Below are 23056 nucleotides of genomic sequence, written 5' to 3'. Positions count from 1 at the left end.
GTACCAGGGGATATAGTAATAGAAATCAAAACGCTTTCTCTTAATGCATAATATTTTAACGGAAACGATAAAATATTCTTACCTCGGGTCTTACAGGGTCCTCGATACCAACAACGCACAAGCAAGTCAGGTTGTTCACGATGTTATCTTCGTCGTCCCAGTTTGGCTCTTGGTCTATGTGCACCTGTTGGCGAAAACAATATTCAACAAGTACGAACGATACTCGCATATAAAACAAAAAATTAAGAATATTCAGATGACAAATGTTCTAAACGCTTCAAGCAATCAAAATGCTATTATAGTTATACGGGGTGCGAGAGCGGAATTGACCAATCACGAGTGTCCAGAGATGGGCAGTGGGTTAAAACCAACGCGCCCGGATGTTTATCATAGTTACGTTTGTGCTCAAAATCTTGAATTTCAAAATCTGGAATTTGATATACTTCCATAGTTATCACAAATTTAGATGTAAAAAATCTTTTTACTCCACACAATACCAAACTTGCAATTCTGTGGACTCTCACTGCTAAGAATGCACATTATGATCAAATTATTATAAAGATAAAAGTGCATACGATCTAACAATTTTTTGTCTAGGTCAGAGAGCAATAAATTTTGCAATAAACATATAATTAAATTTGAACAAAACTCGATTTACAACAAATATTTAGTTATAACTAATTTTTGCCCTCGTTTTAATCCGATTTAAACCCGGCGTTTACAAAGCGCCCGCCAGATTAAAATCCGGGCGCTTGTCCATCTCTATGAGTTGCCCGAACAACACAGAGCAATTAGTTGTCAGCGTGCGTGTGACGCAAACGTTCCACATTAAAGTCCGTCTTCATCGAGCTATAACAACGATACATCACCTGGTTGATCTCAGCCTTGCCGGGCACGAAGTCCCGGAAAGCCACGGAGATGGTCCTAAGGCCGTCACACGCCATGGGTTCGATGACTTGTCTGACTAGGCGGTCTTGCATATCGCGGGTGAACTTTTCTAGACGACCTTCGTGGCCATAAATGAACGCGCATCTGAAAATAGTGGTGGTAAATTACATTTGACAAAATGGCTTTTGACACATTGCTTCTATAGTAATAAAGAATACTTAGAATTTTCCCATACAAATCTACATTAATAAGTGAAATTAACAGTAGAGACTGACATTAAATCGACTCCTCCTATGTAAAGTAACGTATATCGAAATTGCCAAGTTTACACGGCAGCGTTATAAAGTTCTGTTTTATTCGGCGAAACTCGTTAATCACATAGAGTGATTTAAAATTTATGTAGGATTTTATAATACTCTATGTGAGTAATATATAATAATAATAATATATATATATACATATATATGTAGCTTTGCCGAATAAAACAGAGTAATATCAAAGTCACGTGTTATACTCATTTCAGTGAATTCAGAATTAAATGAATCGTCTAAAACTATTCTGCCAAATCATTACTGTGACAACTGCGCTCCAATTGGTCAGCCCGAATGCGAAACAAGTGACGGGTGTTGCTTCACTTCAAATCTACCTGTTTAACTTGAGCTTTGTTATAATAGACGAAAATTGAAAAATTACATATTTAATATATAATTACCTATGAAATGTGTTCCGTTTGTTTTGTAATTAGGAGTTATGCAGTTTTTCCCACACCGCCGAATGGAACAGCCCCCCATTGTTAGAGATATTATCTTTATTACAATAAATACAGAATATTTTTGGAATATACGGAGATGTGCACACAGGTTAGTTGTTGGCGCCGTGCTATTACATCTTTCTAATTTGTGATTTCAGTGCAAACGAGAGTCGACATTTTAAAGTGATATAAGGCCCATTTGCGTGATGAGAGATGGCCCTTATTTCGTCTCTATTTCTGGTTATATACTCGATGGGTCGAAAAAAAAGTAAACATTTTGAAAATTTATTAAATTAAATTTAAAACTGATTACTTACTTCTTGAGTACAATTTCAGAGGCACCCTTGGTATACAGCCTATAACCACCCTTATACGGGATCACAGTAGACATGCTCTTGCGAACTGAATTGAAAGTGTACACCCTCGTGAGCGACTCCTCGGGGTGACGTTCGCGGACCGCGTCGTAGCTTTGACCTAGCGCTAGCACGAAGCCGAGGAGAGCACACTCGGTTTTATTTCCTACTTGCATTGTTGGTTGAGTCGCGTCTAGACCGGGCTGGAATATTAAGGAGTTTTTACTAGTTTAAATACATAAGCAACAGTCAAACACTTCGACACCGATTTGATAGGAAAAAGGAGGTTCTCGCAAAGATCTGAGGTGCACTGCCACTGCGCCCGTCACCCTGAGAGATATGTTGACAAGTGCCATGTGCCTGTAATTTCACCAGCACCCTTACCCTTCAAAACAGGAACACAGTAATCCTGATATTACTGCTTGGCGGCAGAAATAGGTAATTACACATATTTGCCAAGTTTTATTGAAATCGGTTGCCGGAAAGTGCGTGAAACTGGATTCATCCCCTAGTTTGCCACCCTTAGAGGTTGAATATTTTCTTCAAATTTAAATGGGAGAATACTGAGGTACCCTTTTGCTAACAAAAAAAGAATCATCAAAATCGGTTCACAAATCGAGTAATCGGGTAACATACATAAAAAAATACTGTGAAATTGAGAACCTCCTCCGTTATAAAGTCGGTTAAAAAAGAACACGGCTCACCATAATCCGTGAAGTAAAAGCGCTGTTCACAGACATGCCTTCGACGAGCGTTTCCCCAACCTCAGGCGGTATATCTCTGAAGTTTGGTGTGACCTTGCAAAGTTTCTCGCAGATGTAAGATTGCACTACTGTCATTCTATTGGTCGTGAGCGTGCCTGTCTTGTCGGAACAAATGGCAGTTGCATTACCCATCGTCTCGCACGCATCCAAGTGCCGTACTAAGTTGTTGTCTTTCATCATTTTCTGGAAGTGAGATGTTGATATTAAATGATGAAAATTCCAACTTCAGACGTTTTTTTATCCAAGAACGAAATTTACACAAGCCCACTTCGGAACCACGTTTAATTTCAGGTATTAGGTTTTCTCTTATTTAGGAAGTTTGATACTATAGTACATGACTTTTTCCATTGTATCCTGGGGGTCTACTCTCGATCTCCGTCCGACATCCGTCCGAAACAATTACTGTCAAATAAGTAATATTCGACAAAATTAAAAGACAAGTATCAAGAATGAAGCTTCGTTCGCATCATACGTCTTTTCATTTGGTCAAAGTATTGCTTATTTGGCAGTAATTGTTACGGACGGATGTTGGACGGAGATCGAGAGTAGACCCCTGAACTATTTATTATAACGATACCTCCAATGAACACTCACTTTCTGTTTTTAATGTAAACAGCCTTATTTTATTTACTAATGTTATGCTCCAGGGATTTTGTGAAAAAAAAAAATAAATAAAAAGAAACAATAAACAAAATTCGAAAAAAAACAAACTGAATTTTGTGAGAAAAAAAGAGCTTTTCATAGATTTCTCATAGATGGCACTACGGCTGAAAAGTCGTTGAAAACCAAAATCAAATCGAAAGATCCGACAATGGTTCGTTTCGTTGCTTAGTTGCCATAGCGTCTGGCACGGTTTGCTAGAAGACGTTGGTTCGAATCCGGCCGGATCGAAGGAATTTTTTCTAAGTGTTCGATCTTTGTAATAATTATAACAAACTAGTGGAGTCATTTCACAAAAAACAATTGAACATCCATTCAATAATAATTTAAAAAAAAGATGACAAAAAAATAAGTAGGCGTAGTGTTTATTGTAGATATCGATAACTTAGAATTCGTGGCTCTAATGGTCGACAAAAAATGGTCTTTTTGCTCGTTTCGTGTGAGGACGCTTCTGTTTCATAGACTTCGCCCTCTGTTGGTAATGCCGGGCACGCAAACATAACAAAGAGTATCTTCCACCAATCAGCATATCATGTTTTAAACTTGAGAAGATGACGCTACAACTATTGATAAATTTAACAAGATCAACGTTAGATTTTGTTAAATATTGATGGGATAGAGTGCCATCTATAGGCTACTTTTAACACTATCGGTACAGTCCAGGAATACAATGAATACACCTAAAAAAAACTTGAATTTTTGGGTACTAACTTTGACAGAATAAGCGAGCGACAGCGTGACAGCCAACGGCAATCCTTCAGGCACGGCGACCACAAGTACAGTAACACCAATGATAAGATGTTTCACTAAGTTGTTGATGTAGGTCGGGTGCCAGCTTTTTCCTTGTATCACAAATGTCTTCACACAGAATTGGATCACTAAAATGATGACCGTGAGAACGGCAATCGTTGAGCCCGCGTAACCGATCTGTGGATTTTAATATCATTAGTACACAAAAGTTTGGATTTACAATGTCATTAGTGCACTAAAGTTGGGATTTATTATGTCATGTACTATATAAGTGTGGATTTTTGGAATACAAGTGTTGTTTTTACAATATTCTATGGGACCATTTTACCTATCGTTTCCTCCCGACAAATCACATAAAATATCAGGTGTTTTCATACACAATGTTCATAGCCACAGATGATTATATTTCGCGATCTAGAGGAGTTTAACATTAAATAAACAATCTCTTAATTGAGTGTAATATAAATAATACATATAAATAAATAATATTTTTATTTTCTATCACTATTTCAAGCTATACTATGAAAATTTGACTATAGACTTTAGCACTTATTGTCAGGACGGCGTCGTGGATTTCGTGCGTAACCACCGGTGGTGCACCCCAAGGTGAAGGTGTCAAGTATCAAGTTTGACGTGCTTTTAACCCTGTACTATTCGAATAACGCCACTAAATAATACCGCACAGCGGCACTAGCCTCCTGAAGCTCCGTTTACATCAAAATGTATATAATATGTGAGTGAAGTGATTCAGATCCAGACAATATTATTCCTATAGTCAAATAAACACTGTGTACATTATAATGACAATATCGCATTCAAATTTAGCGCCATGTAATCTTTATGATCAAATTTAGGGTAAATGTTTTTTTATACAAACTCAGGGCATACATGCTCGAGCCTGAAGCATGTATTTATATTTAATAAATTACACACATACATTACACATTACAGTACATTCGTAGGAGGCTAAACTTAACACTTATTTCCAGTTCCTCACCCCTTCATTTTACTATATGTGTATCAGATTGATTTATTAACCTGTATAGCGAGTTTGGTTAACTTGGCTTGTAGTACAGACTTTTCCTTCTTGTGCGAGGTCTCCTGGGGCACCTTCTCGGTGGTGCTAGGCGCAGGTACGTGGTTGTCGTCGATTCTCGCATGGTTCGCACCGTGGCTGTTCGTGGACGCTGGCAGTGTTGTGTCTTCTTCACCTGGTGGTTCACGCATTGTTAGTGTTGTGTTGTGAAGTTATCCGGAGGTTGTTTGTAATAATTTATTGATGTTCGAAACCAGGCAACACTTTTGTCGTCTTAAATATTTAGGAACATTTTCGTTGTAAGAGTGATTTCAATATTATGTAGGTATCGTAAATATTTTTATACCTTTTAAGTATACTTCTCGATTTACGCAAAACGCATATTAAATCAAATACTCTAATTGCACTTCAGTTCAAAAACAGAAAAAAATAAACAAAGGTGCAAAATTACTCGTGATTTGTATTAAGTAAAGTTACGTAGGGCATTCTTAAATTATTCTAACTACAGGGAAGATTACACATTCGGTACTCGTGTAAGAATCAAACAGTTGTAAGTAGAAAAACTTAAAATTAGAGTAGTGTTATCTACGGTGAAAGAGGTCACTACAAACTTGATGCGAGATATAATTATGCTTTACATGACATGGCTGAGTTATTTATTATTATTTTTTATTTAAGGGTGTTTTTGACATTCGGAGTTATTTACTGTTATTTAAAGTGATTAAAATGTTATTCACTGATGTTTTAAACTACTTGCATTATTGAACAGTTCTAAGGACACACTGCGAGTTTTTTTTAATACTTTCAAGTAACGTAGTGCGTCATTAGCTCAAGTACACTTAAGGACAGATTTAAGTGGTCAACTTCGCAAACGAAGCTACATAAGCTTATTATACTATGAATTATAAAAGTTCACAGCGAATATCTTGATTGTATTGAACCTACAACTATTATAAAGAGAATGGCTAGATATAAAATCATTACCGACACAATAGGTGTCGCTAGCATCTATGTAATAATGTTATATGTTATATTATATATATTTGACAATTTCTACAGTGCATTCTAAAGGCATTTATTATCAATGACGTCACTATTATGATCTCTGATTGGATGATTCAGTGGCTTTTGACAGCTGATTTCACGATATCTCTCTCTATTATTCCCTCATCTCATGTTCAATGTTATCAAGATATTAACTACGAGCTACTAAGTATTCAAAATATGCATATAATTTCTGGCCCTGAGTGTACGTAGGGTAATTTTCAAGCAGGGCATAGCAATGGAGGTTACTTACCGGCGATGCTCTTGCGCTGTCCTTTTCGTTGCTGCTTTTTAGCTTCTACGCGTCAAATTTTCCATATCCAATTTGGTATTTCCAATAATATACAAGCATACACATTTATATGGCAACGGTTTCGTATTTTTATACATCATGCAGTCAACACGACAGTTACACGATGCATCAATGTGTATGTTTTTATAAATGTTTTTGTTTATTTATTTATTTTATTTTCATCGGCGATGGAGGTGGGGCGTGCAGCGGGCCGGGGTCAGGGTGGAGAAAAAAAAGTTGGATGTCATTGAATGGGTTACACTATATAATGTACTGTGGTACTAAATCTAAGGAGTTTCATACAAGTTTAAGCATTTGCAATCTATGTCGTAATATTAGACAGCAAGTACTTAAATGGACGATTGCATTTACAGATGTATGCTTTTAAAGGATAAGTTTAAAAAAAAATTATATTATTATGACGAGATTATTTTTTATTGAGGATAAATCGGGTACAAGGAACGTCTAATGTCTACGGTGGATAATAATTTGACCATGCTCCCACATAACAAGGCTATCAGTTTAAGACATAACATAATACGAACAACGTCCAAAAAGCTGTATCACATTACCGTTGACAAAAAAGTACAATAAGAATTTAAAAAAAATATCGTCAATAAACAAAATAATCTCTTAAAGTAGACGAAATTGGTACAATAACTTTAAAAAACAACTATGCAAATTCAAGTAAGTAAATAGCCAAAATTTATTGACCGCAAGTGTATTTAAGTTTTGACACATAGTTTACCAATTTCTTCTATAAATATTAAACCTCCCATAAAGGGGAGTAGATGACTTGATGTAGGGTCATATCACAGGTGGAAACACTAAATTTATGCAACTAGGCGTCCACTGCTCATTTAGGTAGAAGCCTTCGTATAAATTTTCAAAGCTACTTTAAAAGCGCTCTTTTAGCAATTTAGAACATTAATGTAAATCTCGTCTGTAGACTAACCACAAAACGCTGCCAGGCGGTATTCCATCTTAACGACTCAGTGTCGCCGTTTAAACCACTGTTATTACAATAATCGGATTATTAATTATAAGATAACAAATTGACTTAGTAACTAACGCCGCTTTGAAAAATAAAGTTGTCATCCACTGTGAACTGGCAATCGGTACTATCTCAATTTTGAAAACTTTACAGGACGAATAACAAAATTGTTTGCGTCATTTATATAGCATCTGGTTTAGTAAATAAAAATACGTAGTTTTTAAGTATTTTTATTACACATGTATGTATGTTCACTACGTAAATTTATTCAATAAACCAGATGCTATATAAATGATTTTTTTCTTCATCATGTAAAGTTGTCAAAATTGAGATAGTACCGGTTACCAGTTCATAGTCGAATATTGTTTTTAGGTTCTTGCGATTATTACACACATCGGAAACGGATCTATTTTATCAGATCTATTTTTTTTTTATTATACCAAGTGACAGGACCAACAAGTCGTGCGCCTGGTAGTAAGTGACACGCCATAGCATGCCTTGCTCATATGGACAGTTATAGCAGTTGCAGTTCCACTTGAGGCAAAAGTTGAAAAGTCCTATGTGCCTGTAATTTCACTAGCACCCTTAGCCTTCAAACCCAAAGAGCAGTAATGTGAGTTACTTGACGGCAGAAATAGTTATGGTGATGGTATCTTCCTGAACGAACTGTTTTACAAGGACCACTACTTCTACTAAAAGTAAGTCTAAATCAACGTTTCGGTCTCTTTACACGTTCCATGGTCAAGGTTGACATTTAAAAACAAATACAAGCGATTTAGATTCGAAAGAATACTTTTATTTCAATAAAGTTGCCATGTTTATTGTATAGTGATGCGTTTGGTTCAGATCTCAACTTACTAAGACAGAATCAGTCAAAATGAAATGTAAATACTTTTGACTATTAATACGCTAAATATTTAATTTAAATAATAGTAAGATAATTTATTTATTTATAGATATAATTGATATATTGAATGAGTCAATGAAATCGATTCATTTAAAACATAGGTTCCCCAACTTTTTGCCGCTTATTTAACGCTCCCCAATTGCCTCCAAAGCCCCTACCGCCGCCCTAGGACTCATCATCGCCCATTGGGACTGGGACCACTTTGGGAAATTATGATTGTTAGGATTGGCGCTGTGTGGGGATAATGCGGGCATTCTAGCATAGCGTCAATAGAGCCAATTAAACCAAATGCACCAATATAACTTCCACATAGCACCAATCCCCATAAAGGCCGCCAGCGAGTTCAAGTGAGTTGAAATTCCCCACACATTGGCAACGCTGTTTCTAAACAAAAATCCGATTAAATTTATACAAAAAGAATATACCAGACAGTTTATAGTTAGTTAAAGAAGAGAGAAAACAGTAACGTAGTCCCTAACGTAGTACACTGGATACAGTTAATAAAAGAATAAGATTTTTGATTTATGACTTTTGACATACTTTGACAATCAATTTCTAAAGTAAATTTAGTTGCACCGACAGTCCTATCGTTGAGAAGACATATTTCCCTCTTGCTGACGTGCCATAAAGCCGCAATAGATCAGGACGAGAGGCAAATAGGTTTAGTGGAGTTTCTAAATGTCTATAAAAAGGCTTTTCTGTATCAATAATGGTACCTAACTTTTGAAGCTTTCAGACTACATCTATTCAAAGCTGTTATATATTTGATGAATTTATCGCGTACAGCGTTTTGCTAAATGAGCAGAGTACATACATAAAACTAAACTAAATTTTGCAGGGTTTTTCTATATCGGATGCTCCTTTTGTGTGCTTCACAATGGTCTTGATCTTTTTGACCAGTTGGTCATGATTTTGTAATTGATGATAATGTAAAGTTAAATTAATCATTGAGTGTGATGTTAAATATTTAGGTTACAGTGTAAGTTAATAGCGATTTTGAGTTTCTCTATAATTGGGAAAGATAGCGTTGTAATAAAATACAGAAATGATGAGATAATGCAATTTTAATTCCTAAAGCAATTTACAATAATATGTTTTATAGGTAATAGAAAATTGTTGTCCAATAATAAGTTACAAAGGTAGCACAATACTTCAGAGAAACTCAATAGCATTGTTTACCACCACCACAAAACAAAAAGAGCATCCTTATTCCTAGCGCGCACAAGCGACGACAGATTATTATCGTTATATTTTGGAATATTTCGTTTTTTTTATCAATAAATACATTGCTTATTCATTCGCACTTATGATCTCACCATTCTTAAAAGTACGAGTGAATAAGATTTTCAATTCACAGAAAGTCACAAATGCTTGCTAGGTAAATTACTAAGTAAATATCTAAGTGCTACCGCAACCGTACATGTGCAAGTTACACTGACCTTTCTTCATCTGCTTGATTTCCTTATCTTGATTTTCGACTGCGGCGCCGAGCAGCGTGAAAATGATACCGGCTTGCGAATTCACGCCTACGGCTGTTACTAGCATTTTGCCGGAGCCTGAAAGTTTAGAAAACAGAAATATTACTGTTTACTGTTTACTAGTATAAAGTGCAATGCAAATTTTAAATTTACAGACATGAAATTGGAATAGCACTTCACTCAAGCTTACGAATGTAGTTTAGTTCTCCATCGCAGCTAAATACAAAAATTTTACTAGGAGCTGTAAACTATCTTTTCGGATTTACATCGCATTGTTTGTTTTTTATTTATTTATTGAAAGATACACCATCAAGTTAACATAAAACAATTTTAGAAAATAATACATATACGTTCACCATACAAGGTGCTAAGGCGTTACAAAAACAGTGTTATCAAAAAATTTTTGAAAAAAGTGCTGTATACGCCACAGCACTTTTTTTTCCATCAAGCCAATGTTTAGGGCCCTTTACAAGCCCCATGGTTACGGCTAACAGACGATTGAGTCATTCTCAGCCAATTTGTCGAGCTACATGTTAGAAAAAAGTGTGGTTCGACGCGGTAGATTGGTCCTAAAATTGCATATCTTATTTTTTACTTAATTTGAAAAGTAAAATTAAGTGGTGTAAATGTTGTTACTTACATAGTTACTAAATTATTAAGTGGAAAGTTTCATTAAAATTATACATGGACTGATTTCGCCTTTATTTTCTTTTTGATATAATTTTTTTTATTACTATTATTTGAAACTAAAACTTGTTCTACGACTGTTGACAATAAATTTAAATAAATCCCATACAAAATTGGGAAATAGTAGTACGCAACTTATTTTTCAGTTTAATTATACAAATAACTCAGTAGAAAAAGCTCGCCGCGCCGCACCGCGTTCGGTCTGTTGAGCTCGTTTTAAGCTCGAGACGTGTCGACGTGTGCGTGTTTGTATACTTGCGATATTTCATAAAAGAACACTTCAGGTAAGAGATTAACATAATATTTTTAGTAGTAGTGATGGTTTAATTCTTGTAGTGCCTATAATAAAATACAAACCTTCCATAACATGAGTCCCGGATAGCACCATGGGATCAAAAGATTCTCCCTTCTTGACATGGTCCGATTCACCTGTGAGCGATGACTCGTCGACCTATTGAAGAAATAAAGTTTTTTATTAGTAAATATTGCTGGGTAGAAGCAGAGGCTACATATTAGAATTACAAAATGTTCTTAAGTACGCAGTTCAATGTTATAGCAACTTACGGCTCCACAGAACAGTCCATGAATGGTGAGAGTTAAAACAACTAATAAAACTTAAAATAAAATTAAATGTAATAAATCCATGATACAAAACAGTGTATTCCATAAGTCACCATCCGTAAGCTAACAACAACTCGTTGAGACCAAATTACTGTGCCACTATAGTTCAGTAGCAGCAGAGCTTCTTGTGAAAGAGTTCTTCAAGGGAATTATTGCTACCTAATCTATTTCTGCCATCAAGCGGTAATGTGAACATTACTGCGTTCCGATTTTGAAGCGTAAGAAGGGTGCTCTGCCGTCCGCTAAGTAAAAGGCGGCTAAGTGACAAATCGTCAAAAATCTGTTTTAAACACAAAATTATCTTTTATAAACAGTTAAAATTAGTTAACGTGTTCGACTTATCGGAACCTACCCTTTTTTTTTTTTTTTTTTCGACGGGGGGGAAATCTTTATGGATACCCCTGAGCCCAGGGAGACTCAGGGGTTATGTGGGGACTCTCCCTCCAGGCTTGAGTCGGAACCTACCCTAACGATGCATAGCTGAAATATTATTAAACAATTTCAATATTCTAAAACTGGGTTATGGTTTTTTTTATGACATCTCAATAATTTTTTTTGTCACTTAGTCGCGTTTTGGTTACCGGACGGCAGTGCTGCTGTCGATTGGATCTTTTAAATCCTATGACATCACGTAACGTCGTGTAATGCTTACAGAAGCAGTAAAAGAAAATCAGTACTTACAGGTTAAATACCATCGAGTATATAACCAGAAATACAGACGAAATAAGGGCCATATATTCCTGGTAACACATTAGCGATACAACGCTTATAGATAGTAACTCTCGTTTGCACTGAAATATAGTCAGGCCAACTACTGACCTGTGTGTACGTCTCCGTATATTCCAAAAAATATTCTGTATTTATTGTAATAAAGATAATATCTCTAACAATGCCGTGTTGTGGGAAAAACAGCAAAAGATCTAATTACAAAACAAACGGAATCGCATTTCATCGGTAATTAAATATTAAATATGTAATTTTGCAATTTTCGTCCATTATAGCAAAGCTCAAGTTAACTGGTCGATTTGAAGTGAAGCAGTTGACAACACCCATTGACGACATCCGTCAATTGGCTCGAATTCGGGCTAGCCAATCGGAGCGCAGTCGTCACAGTAATGATATGGCAGAATAGTTTTCAAACAAATTAAATGACATTTCGTCTCTATTTCTGGTTATATACTCGATGTTAAATACTAACGAGGTAGAAGCATTATTGATTTTACCGTTAGTGAAGTAATTTCGGTAAATGTATATAAATATATATATATATATGTACATATATATATATATATGCTCGATCAAAGCAAAATGAACCGTATTAGTACGGGACAATTTTGAATTCGAGCTGAGGTAGTATCGACTCTTAAACGTGAATTGTGTGTATCCTGTGCAATAAATTAGTAAACCCATATACGTCCCATTGCTCACACAGCTGCACATAATGTAATCTAATTACCAGACGCATTGACTTACAAATAAACAGACGTCTCTTTTTTCACACTAACTACGCATATGTATTGTTACTACGCATGTGAGACAGGAAACATTGTTTAGTCACGCTACGCAATGGCGTTTGTATTTTAAGCATGAATATTCACAAATATCTGCGCAAACCTATAAAAACTATCGTGTTTTATTTAAAAATAATATGTCATATTTACAATTCTATACAAATAACTACCAAAGAAACGTGAAACCCGTCTAGGTCGGCGATCATAATATAAAGCTGTACTCTGATGCACAAGACGCAATGTTATTTATTTTCAGGATTTATAGAATATAAAGTCGATTAATTGAGCAAGGATGTTGTAAAATAAAAATATATTTATATCTCCACAAAAGATAGGAATCATGGAAAATACAATTGAGTGATGCGGACATAAAGGTTAAAAACACAGCATTGCTGATTTCCAGTCTTCATCTGTAGCTAGCTGTTCGCTTGCTGTACCTGGCTAATGTGCGGAGTGTACACCAACTATATCTCCCTATTATGATTTTCTGTGAGGAAATGTGGAGTTTTGTGACTGTCTCTCTCACTCATATTCATGATTGCCGGTCACTCTCTCCGACTACATGAATCTGAAACCTAAATTTATCTAAGAGGAACTGAAAAGCCATTTTGACTCTAAAAAAGCAAGACTTACAAGGTTTTATACCGTTTTAGAATGTTGTTTAGTTGCGCCAACTTTTGTTGTGAATTGCCATGTAGTTCGGATTACTACATTTTTTTAGAGTTACCTTAAAATAATTTCTGTTAACAATTGCATGAACAAAATCAACTGTAACTTTAACGATTTCAGATTTCTTTGGCATTGTGTTCATTTTACTTTTTTTAATGATATCAAGTGACTATACGAACAAATCGTGCTCCTGATAATAAGGGACACGGTTGTCCATAACAGTTGCAGTGCCACTCAGGGCTTTGAATCGCAAAGATCTGAAGGGCACTGCCACTACATCCGTCACCCTGAGACATAAGTTGACAATTCCCATGTGCGTGTAATTTCACCAGCACCCTTACCCTTGAAAGTCGGAATGCAGTAATACTCCTATTACTGCTTAGCGACAGAAAAAGTTGGCAGAATTGCCCTGGACACACTCTTTCACAAGAAGTATTCCTACTACTAAAACTTCTTTTAGTAACCACACATAATGATAATATATAATAATAATAATATGTGTCAAACAACCACATTCTTTGCCTGGACTCAAATTAGGGAATTCCCTGTACTATGAGTACCAGAGACCCGAAATTCACTCTGGGGCACTTCCCAGAACATCCAAACCAATTTAGAAAAATTCATTTCCCAAATTGGGCCTACCGGGAATCGAACCTGGGACCTCCGCATCCAGCGCCTACAATGTAAACCATTAGGCCACCGAGGTCGTCATGGCGGCGGTAGCTTAGAGGGAAAACAATTGCTTCTACATTGAGATGTCGATGGTTCATATCCCTGTGGTGGTACATTTACACAAATATAAATGTCCAAAATGGGTTTTTTTTAATGAAGTTAGCTCAACTACAGTAGTACAGTTAAACTTATCGAAGTGAGTATAACATATATAGTAGTGACAATGTACAGCTGTCAAAAAAATATACAGTGGTCTAAAAGACAGAAAAGTTTGGGAGCCTCTGATGTAGGTGAAGCAATTTTTATAACTGCGTATAAGCGTATCGCGTTAAATACTCGTATTTATAAGTAAACAGGTAGTGATAGCGACGTCGTTATCACTACCTGTTTACAAATATATATTTGTTAAGATAAGAATACGGTGTTTATTTATCACATTCAAAACTTGAATGGTGTATAACTGCATTTATCAAGGAAATATCTTAGAGACTGTTCTATATAGTACCAATAATTTTACAAATTTTGTACCATACCATGATATTTTTATCCACTTCAATGATTATTACTGAAAGGGCATAAAATTTTAAATTATTTTATTTCTATATAGAATAAACTTTGTTATTCTATAAAATAAATTATTTTATAAAATAACAACTTCAGCGTATCTCAATAATATACCAAAACAAGCCGTGAGAACCTAACGGCTGTACGTCGAAGAAAATTCATAACCCTCGGAAAGCGTGTGATATTCCCAACCCTCATTGGACAAACGCGTCAGGCTATGGCCCAAACCCCTCGCTTGAGAGGAGACCCGTGCCGAGCAGTGGAACGTATAAATGGGTTGATGATTTACCAAAACAAAGGCCTACTTTCGGATCAAAACTAAAATAACGGCTAAATATTAATTGAAATTGAATTTAAATGCAATTCACTGTAAACAACAAATAAAATCCACTAATATTTACGCACCTGCTAGCAGGTAGGAACAATGTACCTAATTTTATTAAACATCTGTACAATTATTGTATTTTGACAAATAATAAATTAAGGTTATTCAAAAATCTCTCACTAGATGTCACTAGCGGCGACGAATGCCGAAAGTCAGTACAAAGATCTATAACAAAAACATATAGGAGAATTTCGACGAGTCGGTAACTGGACCTGCGGCTCTGAAGGTTAGAGCAAAGCTACGGTGCAGCATGGTTGTGGGTTCAAGACCCACCGGGTCGATGAAAAACTTTTTCTGTGTTTTCTTGTATTTATAATCATAACAAAACTAGGGGTTATTTCACAAAAAAAAATATCATTATTATAGATTTACCAATATTTCTACTATTAATTACTTAAATATAGCGAGAATGCAAATCAACACACTGTATAGGCGATTCCCTATACTACGAGAACAGAAAAGTGAAATTAATTCCAAGTTACTACCCACATTACATGAACCAGAACCAATTTAGAAAAGTTCAAATTGTCCTAACCGGGAATCGAGCCCGGGTTTGTACCAATCGCTGGGCCACTGAGGCCGTCGAACTAAACGAACGAAAACAATTGTGGTAATTTTCGACGATGTTACCATAACTAATCTTCAAATAAGAGGGAGATGATGAAGAGTTGATACTGGGCTGTCTGAAAAAATCCTTCAACATGATTAAAAAATATGAAGTAACTTTTTGGAGCACGCGGTATGAACACATTGCGCAAGCGCTTAATGTTGTCACACAAAGCGTATTTTCACATAAATGTGTTGGATACTTGTATTTAATTTTTATGTCAATGGCGTACATAGATAAACTAATAAGTAACTTAGTTAAAGTTTTTAAATGCATATTCTTTTACAATAAAAATTAACGACATGGTTGTTGAATACTCTGGCTAGTTTCTAGGTTTATTTATTTGTAGTTACAGGTTTCATAAAACGATCTGATATTTTTCTTATCTGCGTTAAAAGTTCATTCATTCACTACCAAACTAAAGGCATTTCTTATAAAAACGCATATTATTCATCACCGAATTCTTCTAGGATAGTGATATCTTTTTTTTATAATATCAAGTGACGGAACGAACAAGTCGTGCGTCTGATGGTAAGCTACACGCCTGTCCATAACAGTTGCAGTGCCACGCAGAGCTTTAAATCGCAAAGATCTGAGGGGCACTGCCACTGCGCCCGTCACCCTGAGATATAAGTTGACAAGTCCCATGTGCCTGTAATTTCACCAGCACCCCTTACCCTTCAAAACCATAACATAGCAATGCTGACATTCCTGCTTGGCGGCAGAAATAGGTGAGGTGGCAGGACTTCCTTGGACGAACTCTTTCACAAGGAGCTCTACTGCTACTATCTAACAAAGTACCAAATTCAAACAGACATTTCTATGGCAAAAGTTAATATTACAAGTTATATAATACAAACTAGCTTTAAGTACAATTTGCTATCTATGTCCAGTATGTCCAGGGCCCAAATGTTACTATTATTTACTTGTAACAAGTGTATTTATACCACAGTCGCAATAAACGATTATCTATTCTATTCTAAACTTGCGATAATTGCCTGCTGATAGATACTTCTTTGATGAATAATCGCGAAAACAGTCAAAATTGTGATGTTTTTTTAATTATAAACAGTCGTTCCTATTTCAATTAGTAAATTGAATAGTTCATTAAGCGAATGAAATTATATTTGTGATGTCTGGGAACAGTAGGGCGATTCACGTAAGTTCAAGCAATCAAAAAATCGTTGAAGTTACGTAGTCGTTCGATCGAAGTCCTATCCAAAATTGGTATTCACGTATCACTTGAACGAACGTTGATATGAATAGAGTCGAAACGTAGGTAACTACTAATGAACGACATCTTGAATTGTGAAATTTGACGTTCAGTCGTCGAAAGTCTATCGAAAGAACTGTCAAACTTGTCGTTTAGAATCAATTTAAGTTCGATTCATTTACCAGAATACGCTTTAACGACATTTGGATCGAACGACTTTAAAATTAGACTCGTTGAAGTTCGACTGTCACACGTGAATACGAAAAAGCAGTTCAACGACTAAATCGCTACGATATAGTAACGGTTTGATTATGTGAATCGCACTACTGATTTAATTACTAACGATAACGCAGGGTTTCTAATTTGACGTTTTATTTTTATTTTTTATTTTATTTTTTGGCTTGGGCCCAGTTAACTCAAGATCGGGATGCGTGGAGGAATCAGGAGGAAACCTGGGATACATCAGGCTAATTGTAATTTATTCAATTATAAATAAAAATATATAAGGAGCGATTACGCACACACACGCACTCAACACACGTACTAGGGAAACCCTGTATCGCGGGTGCCATGGACACACATATAGACAACCGCAAATTACCCCCAAACTCACGAAAGAAATAAATGTAGGCATACAAAATATTACTCTCGGCTCGGGAATCGAACCCGGGACCTCTGCGTGGCAGTCCATCATGGTAATCGTTTGGCCACAGAGGCAGTTTAAATGCAGGCAGATTAAATTGGTAACAACGAGTCGGAAAGACTGAATATGAATTCCGAAAGTTGGACCCCGATTCAGAACTCTTCGATATTTTTAATCGCTTCGTTCGATTGGATATCGTTCTCGAATCGAAAGGCGCATTCCTTTCCGATTTGGATACGATATCGTTATCCAACATCGTTTACGGAGTCAGTCAGTGAAATAGATTGTAAGAAAAATCAAAATCCTTTTATATACATTTTTAAGACTTTTTAGGCTTAAAATTTAGGGATGCATTGGTCTTGCATTAAAATAAATTAATAAAATTGAACAAAATCCAGACTTTATTTAAAATAACAAGAGATTTCCTTATTAATTCTTGCTTTGTAAACAATACGAACGTTCGGAACCTTTCATTCGATAACTGTGTTCTGAATAACGTTTGTAGCCTTTGCCGGTCGAGAAGTTAGAGTAATCGTACGGGTATGACCTCATTTCGGTTCAGTTTCAAATACGACAGTTTGACATTCGATTCGGGTATTGTGAATAAAAATGAAAAGAAATCGGTAGACACCTGAGTTATCGTAAGGTTCCGAATCGACCCCCAGATCAGAAATCCATCGTAAATAAGTCAATAGGAGGGGTCAATAATTTAACAAATAGTTATATAATGCAGGTGTAATTGCGTAAGGTAAAGTTGAACAAACACGGGGTCGCGGATAACCCAATAACGTTATCTGGACAATAGACATTGATAACCGGCACGTGACGCACGAATCGAGCGATACAAATCGGATACTGGTAGGGTTGACAATGATAATAATTGGACAGGGTTATTTATAAAACATTAACAATCTCGTAAAACTATATTACTAACATCATAAACAAGAGCTTCCATGGCTTTTAATAATTCATTAGATTTTAGTTGCGTACAAAAATAAATTTTTTTAAATAGATCGCACTGAACTGAGATAACTCTGTGCGATAACAAAAGAAAGCTAGCGTAAATATCAGTCTGCATGCGGAAGTGAATTTTCCGAAAATGTATAAATAAATAAAGAAATGTATAGTCAGTGTTTTTTGGAAGAAACGGCGTAAAGACATTTCGAAAAAAATGTTGTAAAACATTGTTTGTAATGTGTTTTAAAATATTTTCGTCCTGTTTTAAAATTAACCTTTTTAAACTTTTGGTTTTAATAAAGTTTTAAAATTAAATTTATAGAAGAAGAAGTACATTATTATTCGAAATTTCTATTACTCAGTAGCACGCATTTAATATTTTACTTACTACTTGTCTACAGTTGTAATTTTTCGCAAAACCGACTCGACGCTTTGTAATATTACTGTTGGCAACCCTAGATAAGCCGCAGATATAGAAATTACAGCTACCTGCTCACGATTAATATTTGATGTGATAACACACAAATATTGGTTTTTCGCTTAGTCTAAACAAGTTTTTGTGTTTTACTTAACCTTGTAACTTGTTATTAAAAAAGCAGACGTGTTTACGTTATACGGAACTTTTACTTTCATTTATTTAAACATTTTATGACGTATTGAAAATTTTCTAGGCAGCCTGACGTACACTTTTAAACTATGTTGCAGACGTATTAGGCGCCGCGCAAACGTGTGTTTTGTGTTGGATACAAGCAACCGGCAAGTAGAAGCGAATATTCTATTTTCATACAAATTGCGGTTGCTGCAACTGGCGACCGTGTCCGGTTGCCGCAACCCGGCGACTGTGTCGATTTCATATCAATTGTATGAAAACAAAATATTCGCTTCTAGTTCCTGGTTGACACACGTTAGCGCGGTGTCTTACTTTGCGGTGTGTTATGCTAAACAACTGTCATATTTTGTTTACTAATTCTACGATTTTCTAGTTTAATAATAATAATGTGCCTGACAATCACACCGATCGCCTGGTCTCAAACTAGGGGCTTATCACCTAAAGCTCATTTCCAAAATTGGTTCTACCTCATTCAACATTCTCATCTAAGGCCCACACTGAAAACCTTTTGACTTTTGGAAAATACTGTTTTGTATCGGGGTTTATTAATCCTAATTTAATAGTTATTTAAAAATTTACCTTAAGGTCATTGCTCTGCAGCAGTATTCCGTCGGCGGGCAGCAAGTCTCCATATTTAATCTGGCAGATGTCCCCGACGACGATATCACTTATAGGGACCTGGTTCACTTCGCCGCCCCGGATCACTGCGAATTTGTGCTCGCCCTCTATCCGCGATTGAAGACCTCTGCGAAATTCATAAACGACTCGTAAATACAGTATGTCAGTGTTAGAAGAAGGATAAAGAAGTTTAATTGTCAATAAGCTGGAATGAGAATGTGAAGCGGTTCAGAGGTAGAATAAAAAACTGTTATTCATATTATTTGTTAATATGTATGTAATGAAATGAGGCATTTTGTACTTTCCATTTTTTTACTGAAAATCAGCGCCACGAAACGGTTTAAAACAAAAAGCCTTTTGTGGCTAAACAGTTTTCTTTCTTTCTTTCATTTGTTTTAACTCTAAGAGCGGTAACCCACGGCGACTTTTAGCAGCAATGCAAACGCGATGCAAGCGCGCCACTGCATCGATACAAACGCGCGATTGTATCACTACACTTGGGATTTATAGGCGATTGCATCGATGCAGTCGCGCGTTTGCATTGATGTAATCGCCTATAAATCGCAAGTGTAGCGATGTAATTGCGCGATTCATGAACGCGCGTTTGCATCGCTGCTAAAAGTCACCGTGTGTAACCACTCTTATATAGTTTGTGTGTACTGTGTTTTTTTACGGAAAATGATTTTTATTTTTATGATCGTATTCATTAACGTACCTAAATTGCCTTTCTTTCGTATAATCGTTGAACGCTGTAACTATGACGACGACAATGACGGATATTAAGATCGCCAGGCCCTCGATCCACTGGTAGTGCCCTTCATCTTCATCAAGATGTCCTGGAATTATCAATAAACAGATTAATTTTGTAGTTTATACCACAGGCGACAAACACAAGGGTCAATCAGATCGAACGTTCTTTTATAGCCTTATAAATAAACCAAACGTGGTCAGAGTTCGGATACAGTGTTTGCATTCCGATTACACACGCTAATGTGCAAAAGACAACAGTTCTAAAGCTATTATTTTAAAGCTAAAATTTAATTGCTATGAGTTCGAATTTCCCGCCCTGCGCATAACACGAGCATGATTGGTCGATATAGCGTTCCCTTTCCGCGTCCCGCACAACGTGTGGAGAGAGCGTTTCATCGCGGTCAGTTTATAGGGAATTTGTTTAGCTTATACATTGGAATGAAAAACGACATAACAGACCAATCGTGTTCCTATTTGGCCTACAGGAAATGCTAGTTAAACAAAGCCCTTTTATATAAAAGTTTGCCACGTTGTAAATATTCATGTGAAAGCTCTGAAGGCGGCAGCGTTTTTGTTATTCAAAATATGATAGACAGGATTATATTTATAGTGTTCATACGAAACAAAAATGGGATTCCATTAGTGTTATAGTACAATCTTCATACTGTTAACTGCACAAACGCCCATTAACAATGCGGCTTTATGTAATAAACTGTCTCTAACTTTGCTTTGATAAAGCAAAAAAAAACAGAGTTAACGACACATTACTTTCAAAGATAACGTGGCACACTTTTGACAATTACGACTAAGTAGCTAAACATAAATTTCTAGATCAAACAGATAAATAGGATTAGGTTGGTTATTATTTCATTAGATATTTAAGTTATGATTATTTGGTTTTAAATTATCTTTATAATATAGAATAAGTTATTTTTGTAAAGTGAAAGAAAATACATGATGTCAACTTAATTGAGTTTGAATGTAAATTGTGACACCACTCATTAATATGGATAATTCTGAAATCGCGAAAACAACATCAGGTATTCCACCCATAGGACCGGTTTTTTTTCTCGCAATTTCACAGGGATATTTATAGTAAAAGTTGTATGTATTAACATAGTATAAGATGAGTATGGCAACTCCGTACAAAAGTAGCAGCGCGCCCGCCGCGCGAATGTATGCGTCTGTACAAAGCGCGCGGCGGTCGCGTACACATACAAGCCGCGCTATTACGTTGTACGGAATTACTATATTTCTCTTATTTTACTATGGTATTAATGAGCACTAGTAACTCCCTTCGGGTGTAACGCAATTAAGTTAATATCCTGTATAACGTGAAATTGTTATATGTTTATTAATTGCCGATTCAATAAATGTTTTAACTACCGACATAATTAATGACTAAGTTAACCGTATAGCACTCTGCACTCGGTAGTAAGCGCCCGATTGAATTAAATAGTACCTAGAGTGGTATAATCGTTTAACCGTTACTATTCATAAATCACGATTAACTCCCAGATGCGTATTAACTTACAGGACATCAAATCTAAGTAATAATTTCATCCGACAATGAACAAAAAGGTATTGAACAATTTAGAATATAACACCAGGTAACAAGCCGAAAGAAGAAACAAAAGAGTCGGTCTGTGTCTGAAGAAAGGATTTGTAAGTTAAAGTTAAGTTAAGAACAAAAATAAAATAGTTAATATTATTTACTGGATCTTGGCAATGGGTGATAACCGGATTTTTGTTACTGCGATTCGATTAATCAAACGACAAAATTATAAAAATTGATAAAAACTTTACATTTAAACTTGTTTTCAAGAAAGTGTACTTCTACAGTTGAAGTGGAGTGTAAATAGGGTTATAGATAGGTTATTTATTCATCATAGTAATTACTACTATACAAGACGTCAATTGACGACATTGGCATGCGATACAAACGACAAATTTGACAGTTGCACGACATTTTTGTACAGCGTCACTATTGTCATAATTTTTATTGTAAATGGTAACACCAAGTTGAAGCTCACATTGAAAAGTGACCCTGCCACCACACCACACCATAAAAAACACGCCCCCTCCAAAACTGAAGGCCTATTCTGTTTAGGGTCACAGCCCTATTCTGGTTAGGGTCACTTTCTAGTAGGTACGACATCGAAACAACATTTATCTTACGAAGACAAACCTTTGGCTTGTACATTATTCCAAAAATTACTGTCGTTATAAGCTCGCCTTTTGGCTATGAAAAAAAAAGAAAAAATTGTGAATAAAAATATAGTTTCTTTTCGGTAACTTTAAAGTATTCGTTGCTTTAAGGCTCTTGATTAGTCGCTTTATATTTTAGTAAAGAAAGAGGTTTAGAAAAGACAATTAACGTTTAAAAATAAATGGAGGTTAATAAATATCACCCTAAATGTAGAAAAAAATTAATAAAAAGACTTAATTTACTTGCAATACATTATACACTACTTCTAATTATTTTGGTACAATAATAAGAAAAACGAATCAAGTTTCGATTTAAAAATGATACAGATCGTAACAATAAATTTTCAACAGTAGATTCTGTTACGTAAATAGCAACGTTCGATCGTGTATAATGTGAACTCAGCTTTCAAGTGAACAGTTCAAT

The 23056-nt window shown here is 35.7% G+C and overlaps 1 protein-coding gene across 11 annotated transcripts in view; it reads right to left on the bottom strand.

The window, feature by feature from the left end:
* LOC113228109 (plasma membrane calcium-transporting ATPase 2) overlaps nucleotides 1-23056 on the bottom strand; it is a 322320-nt gene that overhangs the window by 26884 nt on the left and 272380 nt on the right. For 10 of the 11 annotated variants that reach the window (XM_026461259.1, XM_026461263.1, XM_026461260.1 and 7 more), the window contains 11 exons: nucleotides 20390-20510; nucleotides 19636-19801; nucleotides 10962-11055; nucleotides 9879-9995; nucleotides 6500-6544; nucleotides 5205-5377; nucleotides 4128-4343; nucleotides 2697-2939; nucleotides 1957-2195; nucleotides 870-1032; nucleotides 83-184 (listed from right to left, as the gene is read on the bottom strand). In XM_026461259.1, coding sequence (XP_026317044.1) covers nucleotides 83-184; nucleotides 870-1032; nucleotides 1957-2195; nucleotides 2697-2939; nucleotides 4128-4343; nucleotides 5205-5377; nucleotides 6500-6544; nucleotides 9879-9995; nucleotides 10962-11055; nucleotides 19636-19801; nucleotides 20390-20510 — 1679 coding nt within the window. The remainder of the gene's footprint in view (nucleotides 1-82; nucleotides 185-869; nucleotides 1033-1956; nucleotides 2196-2696; nucleotides 2940-4127; nucleotides 4344-5204; nucleotides 5378-6499; nucleotides 6545-9878; nucleotides 9996-10961; nucleotides 11056-19635; nucleotides 19802-20389; nucleotides 20511-23056) is intronic. The other variant, XM_026461262.1, reaches the window with a different exon arrangement.

The sequence above is a fragment of the Hyposmocoma kahamanoa genome, unplaced genomic scaffold, assembly GCF_003589595.1.
Source record: "Hyposmocoma kahamanoa isolate Upper Pololo Valley unplaced genomic scaffold, ASM358959v1 224, whole genome shotgun sequence".
Lineage (NCBI taxonomy): Eukaryota > Metazoa > Arthropoda > Insecta > Lepidoptera > Cosmopterigidae > Hyposmocoma > Hyposmocoma kahamanoa.
Note: the sequence above shows the minus strand (reverse complement) of the source record. Positions and strands in the feature narration are given on the sequence as shown.